Here is a 10,776-nt window from a genome sequence, read left to right on the forward strand (position 1 = left end):
AAGTGACTTTAGGCTTGTTTTTCTTTTAAACCATTTGGTAAATATTGGTAGGTTGCATTGTTTTGGGCTTGTTTCTCAAGTGGAGCAGATTAATATATAATTTGACATACTGTATGCGCCGGTGTACCATCTGAATATTTGTTGTCTAAGTTAGATTAAGATGACACTGTTTATAGTTCGGTTTGTCCCACCATATTAGCTATATTATTTATACTTTCAATGCTTCACTGAGATTTATCTCTAATTTTGCATTCAGGACCCATCATTGCACTTTGTATTCACTAGTCGGTTGGTCATCTTTAACTTCATGTAGGTTACCGCATTGGTACATCTTTATTTATCATGCTACATGCTATATTGTGCCCTATTTGTGAACCAAGGCTGGCAAAAGAAGCCTATTTTATTTTGGCCCATGGGCTTGGAAAGACCTTCAATCCAGACTCCTTGATCTCATTTTAGGACTTTTAAAAAGATTACAGCGGAAGTTCTCGCCACAAGCTGTTCCTGCTTTGACGTTTTACTGGTGTTTTATCATTGCTTTGCTTTTATCATAAATTGTATTTATATGGCTGGTGACTGTTATGTGCACAATACTTTTGGTAGTGTCTATTCTTTACACATTATCTTGGCATTCTTGCAAATTATACTTTGTCTCCATGTCTTTTTACTGGTTAAATAAATGTTCTACTGTATGTTCTCCCTTCCTTTTTCTGGAAAACAAAATCTAAAAATCTAAATCTTAAAATCTAATTTTTGCAGAATGTTCACCCCAGAATAGGGACGCTAGCTTCCATGACATTAAAATAACGTTTTATTCATTAAAATAAGTTCAGATTTCGCAAGAATCAAAGTGGAGCCCCAGATAAGCATCTCTAAATGATTGGCTATATGAAACGGTTGCCTATAGTGAATAAAGTCAGTGTGCTTCTAAGCCTCCTTTCAGCTTTCAGTTCCACACAGCAGTGGCAGATCCACGCACCTTAATCTTCATGGTGGACGGCGCCAGGGCAGTGATCTCCTTCTGCATGCGGTCAGCGATACCAGGGTACATGGTGGTGCCGCCTGACAGCACGTTGTTGGCGTAGAGGTCCTTGCGGATGTCGATGTCACACTTCATGATGCTGTTGTAGGTAGTCTCATGGATACCGGCAGACTCCATGCCTGTGGTGAGAAGAGGGGAAGTATATTGTGAGGAACAGTGGTGGGGGGAAAAGTACTACATTTCTTTACTTAAGTAAAGGTATCGATACGGCAATGTAGAAACACAATTAGAAGTAAAAGTCCTGGAATCAATATGTACTTGAGTATATTACCATTGGTATTGGTACCAAAAGTAAAAGTACTCATTGTGTAAAATGCCCTGTTTTACACGGTATCATTATGTATAAAATGTATTCAAATATTTTGAAAGTAGCAGATCTTCAAGCTCACAACACGTTGCATTGTGACGTGTTGTGAGCTTGAAAATCATCAATTTTCAAATAGTTTAAATAGTTTAATAGTTAATGCATGTTTTGTAATAATAATTACAATCTACAACTAGTAACTAAAGTAACTAAAAGGGTAGTGGAGTAAAAGTACAATATTTGCCTCTGAGATGCAGTGGAGTAGAAGTAAAAGTATCGAAAATTGGAAATAAAGTACTAGAAGCAAAAGTACTTCACCATTATACTCAAGTACAGTACTTGAGTAAATGTACTTAGTTACTTTCCACCACAGGTGAGGAGGAATAAATATGTTGATGTGATGCGGTGTGATGGATGTGTTCTCAGCTCAGTTCAGAGGAGGTTTTGTCAGCAGCAGGGTGCCAAACACACAACGCCAGCCACCCACCGATGAAGGAAGGCTGGAACAGGGTCTCGGGGCAGCGGAAACGCTCGTTGCCGATGGTGATGACTTGGCCGTCGGGCAGCTCGTAGCTCTTCTCCAGGGAGGCTGAGGAGGCGGCGGTGGCCATCTCGTTCTCAAAGTCCAGAGCCACGTAGCACAGCTTCTCCTTGATGTCGCGGACAATCTCACGCTCGGCTGTCGGGGAAGGTCACGGGAGTGTTTAATGGACAGGCAAGAATTTCATATTGGTTTCAGACAGTCTATTAAAAGATGATCAGGTCCAGCATTTATGTACTTGAAGACAACCCAAATGATTTGGTGAACAAAAACAGGGAGACTGTAAAAGCAATGCAAAGTTAAAAACAACTGACTGTTACACAATCACCAGTTCCTGACAAATGACTCTTTCTATGTATATATGCTGACTCCTTTGCACATTTGATTGGGTTAAATGACTCATTTATATATGCTCAAGTCCTTTGCCATACAGTATTGCACATCCGGTTTTGTCGTACTGAATGTTTTTTTCCCCAATTTTGCCTATGTTCACTAATTAACACATGACCAGAATAAGGATAGTAGGGTTCATGTCGTTATATAATAATGTGTAATATAATTGAGATGCTACATGGATACTGGATAATTGCATGGAGGGGCCGTCACACCAAACAAAAGGCTCAGAGTTTGTCGTAGTAAAACTGTTCTGTGCTACTACTTACCAGTGGTGACAAAGGAATAGCCACGCTCAGTCAGAATCTTCATCAGGTAGTCGGTGAGGTCGCGACCAGCGAGGTCCAGACGCATGATGGCGTGGGGCAGGGCATAACCCTCATAGATGGGCACGTTGTGGGTGACACCATCACCAGAGTCCAGAACGATACCTATTGAAGGACTCATGGTTATTTCAGCTCTATCGACAGCAGCCAGTTCAGTTCAGAATGATAAAAGGTCTTCATCAAATTCTCATCCTAAAACCAAGAGACGGTAGTCCAATGGCTTCGGATGAATGATTCTGTATGATATAATTCTGCATCTTTATCATATAATGATAAAGATCTCAAGAACAATGTTTTGTTTTCATGCATTAAAACTCAACATTCAACATATCGTGTGCTTGAGTACACTGTAACAAGAGGTTTGGTTCCATAACAACAGTGTAGCAGCAATTACAACTTTGTCTTTGATCTAATGCAGCATTTACAACTTTGACCTAATATAACTATGACTAACTATACTGCATTATAAAGACTAGGCAATATTGCAATTACAGATTATATTATAGCTGCTCTGGATGAGTGGACAAAAAAGCCATTGCCTCGAGCCCGAGTATATAACTCCTACAGTTAGAGCATCTGGTCTCACCTGTGGTACGGCCGGAGGCGTAGAGAGACAGCACGGCCTGAATGGCCACATACATAGCCGGGACGTTGAAGGTCTCGAACATGATCTGGGTCATCTTCTCCCTGTTGGCCTTGGGGTTGAGGGGGGCCTCAGTGAGGAGGGTGGGGTGCTCCTCAGGGGCGACACGCAGCTCGTTGTAGAAGGTGTGATGCCAGATCTGAGGAGTTGAGGAGAGGCAGAGATATTTGTAAAGGCAATTAAGCAAAAATAATAATAAAGAAAAAAGGAGAAAAGGCTCAATACAGCTCCTTATCATGAGGTTACAATTAGCTGATCAATGCCTTTTGATTCATATCATTCACAGCTATTGTCCTCATTCCCAATATGGAATGAATCCATTATTATCCTTTAGTTTAGGACCACAGGATATTGACTAAGGATCTGACTACAGAGCCCCAGATTCCTAGGACTTCTAAGCATGATTTATACTACCGAGTGATATTTTTATCAGACTCATAATAAATGCATGGCCCTGCTTTTCCTCTAAAGTCTGAAGTTATTTTCGTTGACGTCTGAGTGCCATGTCTTTCTTTCGGTGGGGCAATGTCTGCCAAAAAAGACTAGGGCCCCAGTGCGATTTATACTTTGTACATCAGTGTCGCGTGCCATAAATGGCAGATCTACAAGTTCACGCTGTGCATTGCGCTGTGAACTTGTAGTTCTGCTATTTTGGGTACAGCGTCATGGCCATATACCATGGATGCTCACCTTCTCCATGTCGTCCCAGTTAGTGATGATGCCGTGCTCGATGGGGTACTTCAGGGTCAGGATACCTCTTTTGCTCTGGGCCTCGTCCCCCACGTAGGAGTCCTTCTGCCCCATGCCCACCATGACACCCTGTGGGGAGAGAAGGGAGATGTCTAATTACAAACCACAGATGGACATCTAAAGCATCTAAAGACACGTCTAAAGACAGGACCCATGTTTGGGTCGAGGCTTGCGAGTATCCCCTTATTTTGTTTATTTCAGTATAAGTCACAATATTTCATCAATTAAAAACAATTCCAACATATTTCATCAATACAATCAAATAGTTTCCAAAAATAAAATAAAAACATTTAAGAAGTAGTGAAAATACCAGATCTGCAAACTCACAAGCGGCACAAAGCAACGCGTTGTGAGCTTGTAGATTTGCCATTTTCACTATAGTCTGGGTCACGGGCAAACATCTACTTTCTGTTTGGGTCTCTCTTTCGAGCTAAAACGCTTGGGAACCACTGAACAAAAGCCTCAAATATTAGCCCCACGCTATTATTTGTATGTATCAAAATGTATCAAAGTCCTTTTCCTACGGTGACATATAAATCAATAACTGTTTAACCCATTCTGACCGGGCACTCATTTTGGTGTCAGCATCATGTTATGCTTTAGCTATTTAAAAATAGCAGATCTACAAGCTCATATCGCGCCACCGAGTGGCGCGATACGAGCTTGTAGGTCTGCTATTTTTGAAAAATCGAAGAGCGACTGACATTTTTAGAATCTGATCTCAGGTCAGAATGGGTTCATCAGACCAGTGTGTGTCCGGCGGAAACCTCGTATGAATCTGATCTCAGGTCAGAATGGGTTAATCACTCAAAGGCTAAAGTTTGTGCAAAGCCGTACCTGGTGACGAGGGCGGCCCACGATGGATGGGAACACGGCGCGAGGAGCATCATCTCCGGCGAAGCCAGCCTTCACCAGGCCAGAGCCGTTGTCACACACAAGAGCGGTGGTCTCATCGTCATCACACATGATGTCAGCTGGGTTTCTGTTGGGACAAGGTGTATTACATTTATCAGACAGAGAATTTCTTTTTACAAAAAAAAAGAAATGTTATGTTATCCTAAACATGACTAACATGACAACTAACATGTTGGAATCACCTCTACACCAAATCTCTTCACTGAATATAGCAGATCTACAAGCTCACATATTGTGATGGTTGTGAGCTTGTAGATCTGCTATTTTGGCCAAATGATGGCCCCAGAATAGGGTTGGGGTAGGCCAGGACAACAGTGCTGCGAGTATGCAAGTTAATGACCACTACCACTACCAACAAAAAACCTAGCTTTTACAGCTGATACAGTAAGTGGGTAAAAAAACAAATGCAATAGTCCTCATACTGTAGGTAGGATAGGAATAGACTGGTGTCCATTCGTCAGTAACCTAATCCATCCATAGTAGACAAGACATAGTCTATTGTAAAATACCCGACATTCAAACATTAAAAAAACACATATCAAAAGTTCCAAATAGAAGTTAATCCCATGTTTGCGTCTCCAGGTAGTCCAGTGTGCACGTCCTCAGCAGATAATGTATTAAGTTCATCAATTATGCTACTCACCAGAGCTTGTTCCTGTCTTGAGAAGTAGTGGCAGAGAGAGAGAGAGAGTAGCACCAAGAGCTTGTTCCTGTCTTGAGAAGTAGTGGCAGAGAGAGAGAGAGAGTAGCACCAAGAGCTTGTTCCTGTCTTGAGAAGTAGTGGCAGAGAGAGAGAGAGAGAGAGTAGTAGTGTGGTAGAGAATGCAGAGGGCTGACACCAATTTATAGCCCAGCTCCTCCACATGTTGCCGCCTCTATACTCCAGACGCGCCCCTCTTCCCTTATTTGGTGACCCCCCCCCTGTGCCATTGAGCCGAGTCTCCATGAATGGAAGAGCTTGCAAAGAGCAGGGCTGTGGGGAGGCCCCTCGCGGCACCGAGCCTCCTTGACGCCCATGTATGGAGTGGGCCCATGCATGCAGAGGAAGGGTGTTGGGTTGTGTGATGGTGAGAAGAGGCATTTCTCCGTTTTCAACACCCCAGTAGGAGCGGCCGGACGCCAAAGCAAATGTTATTCGTGGGATAAGGTTTCAAGCATCTTGTTAATGTCATGCCCAGGAAGTTAACGGGGTGCCTATTGTCGCCTGTGTGTGAATCTTTGGACTATGGAATGAACTCTCCTGTCATTTTACTGATAATTAGTGATATATCCCATTATTATAGAAACCAGTCAAAGGTCAACACACTGCCCTGGTAGCATGTCACATGCTCCGATTATAATGATTTGGGACAAAATATATAGGCTATATGTCCACTAAAATGATTGCTGCATGTAGGCTACATCACCATGCTGAATATATTAGGCTACTATAGCTACGAGCCATGTCCAGCTTAAACAGTAATAGTTGAAAAAGTATGCAATATTAATCTATAAAACCGTATGCCCTCCCTATATACTTCATTGTACGACAAAAAGCTAAATAGCCCATCTGCAACGTATTACTGTTTTTGAAAATATTGAAATGCTTTGACATTTTAATTTAATATCATAATATCACTGACAATCGGAGAACAAACGTCTTTCCAAAATGGATGATATTGCCTAATTGAAAACAAGAAATGTTTATTGTGTCAGTTTCACATTCCCAGCTCTAGACTATTATATAGCAATATAGTCCACAGGCACAGCCCTATAGTATTTGTTCCTGTATTAGTCCTAACTAAGTATCTAGGTACTTGACACTAATTTATTTTAATACTGTAGGTGTAAATGTATTCCTGTTACTGTGGCAAAAGCACAAGCAGGCTTGAAGTTGACCTCCCCCTGTGACCGTTGACTATGAGTCACACAAACCAATTGAGTGGGTGAGGTAATTCACAGACACCAGTGTTTTAGACACAGAGCCCACCCACATTCTGTCTTTGAGCATCTGTCAGCTCAGCTGTGCTGGGGTCTCCTGCACTCACACTGCTGAGTGAGTGAGTGTGCGTGTGCATGTGTGTGTACGTTTAGTTTTAGTTTTTTTATCAAAGCGAGGAACAAATAGGTGAAATGATGCCTTTATATCCACTATAGGCAGTGTAAAGTACAGTTACTCAAGTACAATTTTTAGTAGTGTTTTCAAATTTTCAATACTTTTACTTCTACTCCACTACCTTGCAAATATTGTACCTAGCTTTTACTCCAATACAATCATTTGACAAATTTAGTTACTAGTTACATTTTGATTATTATTAGAATCCTAGAGATTATTACAAAACATTCATTAACCACTTCAGCATACCATGTGTTGTGAGTTTGTACATTGGCTATTTTCAAAACATTTCTATACATTTGGAAACTGAAATAGGACATAAAATGTGTACTTTTTTAGTATTTCTACATTGTAGTATTGGTACTTTTAAAACAAAAGTGTGAGTACTTCTTCCACCACTGACTATAGGAATCAAACGAAGCAATACCTGCACTTCATCATTTGATATGTTTGAGGTCCAGAGGAACCAGGAAACGGAAAACGGAAGAAGCAGATAGTTGAGAAAGAAAGAAAGAAAGCATATCATTCAGAAAGAACAAAAGAAAGTAGATAGTTCCAAAAGAAAGAAGATATTCGGGGGAAAACAATAAAGGAAGCAGATGCAAAAGAAAGCAGATATAAGGAAAGAAATAAAGAAAAGAAAGCACCACAGAAAGAATACAAATATTACAAGATAAGTTACTGTAGGAAGTTAAGGGTGGGATTATGATCCTGCACAGTGTAAAACAATTTTTTTTACACTTTCAGACTTTAATAACACTAATAATGTTACTGTATGTTTCGGTGCTGTGGACTGGACTCAGATCAACCATCAACAATATTCTCTGTTGATTCCCTGTGTATTTTTACGTCACTGGCAGGAAATCCCTATAGGGAGGGACAGGGATAGATGTTATCCCAATGCCTGTGTTGTGTACACAGACCTGTTCTAGAGCAGTGGTTCCCAAACCCATTGGTGGGTCAGTCGTGGACACAGTTAAAAAGGTTGGGAACCACTGTAATCTCTAGAGAGTACACACGTTCCAATGTGTCTTTGTATGTAAGGCAGTAGATAGAATAGACAAGAATAGAATAGATATTTTTCAGCCCTAATGGGAGTTTGTGACTGTACAGAAATGTCATGTGCGCGTGCGCATGCATCACACACACACACACACACACACACACACACACACACACACACACACACACACACACACACACACAGTTCACTTAACCCCTATATTTTTTGTTGTATGACAAATGCCGGAAATGGCCAGTCTACACGGTCAAAACGGATCGCAATGTGATTGATGAGTTGTGAGTGAGCTTGCATATCTGCTACTTTTGACAGTTCAAAAATTTTATATTTCCAAAAAGGTGAAGATTTCAAGAAAGATTGATTCTGTTTATTTTCTAAATCAACGTTGACTCAGGGTTCAACCTCACATGTAGGCCTATCATGATTCTCACTAAACACATAAATGACAAGCTTGTATATTAATGATTAAAAAAAAACCACAGTGGTCAATGTCCAAGATTCTACCTGCTTATATCTGACCGAAAATCTAGAAGATGAACAATCTATATTTATGCCCTGTTGCCATCGAGACTAGAGTTTTACATTTGATACATGCTTGGACTGTGCTACTAAATGGATTTCCTTACTTGCTGCACCTAAATTAGAAATAGGCTTTGATCTAGCTGCTGTCCTGCTCAGACAAGTCTATGACAGAAATAATTGCGCTGTACTCTTCATGCTATACATGATTATGCATTTTAGATTTTTTGCTAAAAAGCATTCTTTTGTTACTTTGGTTATTCAAAAATAGCAGATATACAAGCTCATAGTGGTAGATCTGCTATTTTAGAGAAATGTGTGCAAATCAATATTTTGAACTGAAGCAAACATTTTTAACTCAAATCTTTGCTTCTGGGGGTCCATGTAACATCCTTGACATGAAAAGGTTTGCACAAATTTGAGATAAAGCAACACAGGTTTTTCAGAAAACTTTTGTAGACATTTAGAATCAGCCTCAGGTTTAAAGGATCGTTCGATGAATCCCATAGCTTTGAGAATTGAGAATTTAAAAAAAGAGTAGGCCTACAGCACACCACAATAACATTACAGATTAGTGTCGGATTTTGACATGTTCTTCTTATTCATGTTCTAGAATCACTGTTCCAACGTACAAGACATTAACATCAAAATAATATGCATGAGTTCATAATCTAAGTGCTCTAAATCTAAATACCCACTTGGTAATATGAGTTTATGTGTTCAGGGAATGCCACAACAACCAAAGCTACTTGAAAACATAAATATTCGATGATCTTTTAGATTTTGTATTGTATCCCTCATGGGTCAGGGGACATGGTCACGTTATCCACTTGGAACTTGGTGTACTCATTTTATATAGTAAGTATTTCCACACATTTTCTGAAACATTTCAAAATAAACAAGAAAGTGAAGAGTCTTGCTCACGTTCAAGTGAGGGGTCACATTCATGAGTGGTAGGTCTTGGTCACATCATGGGTGACAGGCCAGGGCCAGATTACAGTGGTAGCCTTTGCAGAAAAGCTTTTCATGCCTTCACCCTGCATTAGAAACAGGCACGTTTCCTGTGACAAAAATAGTAAAACACTCGATTAGTGTTTCAAATACACAATACAGTTTCAGTTACTGTTATTTTCTTTTTGCAAAGCACTATTTGTATTTAATTTCTAGTTCATCCCCCCCCCCCCCCCCCCCCCCACACACACACACACCATTGTGTGGGCCCCCGGGAGTGTTCCGAGACAAACAAAGAACATCACCTAACTGTCACACCTGCCGGTGCCAGTGTCACCTAGCGTGACTTCTGGGAACAGAACAGAAGTGCAGAAGTGGGCGGGGAAACCAGGCTCATCTGTGGCAGCTGTCTTTGAGTGACGGGCACAGGGAGCCTGCCCACCCAACGCTCTGTCTCTAGACCCCAAGTGGCTCTCAAACTCAGTGTTCATTTATTGATTTTAATTCTTGAGAGTGCATACATGTAACCAAATGGACCCATAAGGGTGTATCAACAGTTTTAAACATTGAGAATGTTACATGCGTATTCACTACGATGAGGACCAGCACCAACCTGAAGGCGGATAAGCCTTTTGGTTAAGTCATCTACGACAACATGCAAATGGTGATTTTCATACTGGTATAAAGAGGTGGGAGAATTGACTGAGGGTGGGGTCACGGGTGTTAGAAATGGAACCAGATGGAACATTTGGTTACATTTGTACTCTCAGATTTACAAAAGGATAAATTGACACTGGGTCATTTACTGTGTAGACAAAGAAAAAGACAATCCCAAGTGCTTATTAGGGATATAGGACAATTCAATCTACAGAGAAACGCTAAAAGATGCAAATGATTCACAGCATTTAGAGAACACCAATTACCAATTACTTCTGTCACCTACTATTCAAAACACATTTCACAGGCAAACAATGGCAACAAAAGCTTTAACACACTGTGCACACACACACACACACACACACACACACACACACACACACACACACACACACACACACACGAACACCAGGGTTAATGTGGTTGATAGATATATTCGTCACGATTACAACATTCCACAGATGTGTCCAAGCTGAGTGTGCAGTAAGAACAGAACATGTACATGTACAGTACAGCCTCAGCACTTGATGATACACAGGCACAGCCCTCATATGTATACAAATTGATTTGTGATTCATTCACCGCCTCCCTCTGGCCAAGCGAGGTAATGAGCAACAGC

At 40.8% G+C, this 10,776-nt stretch overlaps 1 protein-coding gene across 1 annotated transcript in view; it reads right to left on the bottom strand.

The window, feature by feature from the left end:
• Positions 1–4,969, bottom strand: part of LOC310876382 (actin, alpha cardiac muscle 1) — a 5,424-nt gene extending 455 nt beyond the window's left edge. Inside the window, exons 1-6 of the mRNA XM_083789910.1 lie at positions 4,837–4,969; positions 3,940–4,068; positions 3,193–3,388; positions 2,550–2,711; positions 1,834–2,025; positions 980–1,161 (exon numbers count right to left, since the gene is read on the bottom strand). Of these exons, the coding sequence (XP_083646036.1) occupies positions 980–1,161; positions 1,834–2,025; positions 2,550–2,711; positions 3,193–3,388; positions 3,940–4,068; positions 4,837–4,965 (990 nt within the window). The 5' untranslated portion in view covers positions 4,966–4,969. The remainder of the gene's footprint in view (positions 1–979; positions 1,162–1,833; positions 2,026–2,549; positions 2,712–3,192; positions 3,389–3,939; positions 4,069–4,836) is intronic.
• Between the last annotated feature and the right edge of the window lie 5,807 nt (positions 4,970–10,776).

The sequence above is a fragment of the Protomyctophum parallelum genome (genome assembly GCF_964188405.1).
Source record: "Protomyctophum parallelum genome assembly, chromosome: 19".
NCBI lineage: Eukaryota > Metazoa > Chordata > Actinopteri > Myctophiformes > Myctophidae > Protomyctophum > Protomyctophum parallelum.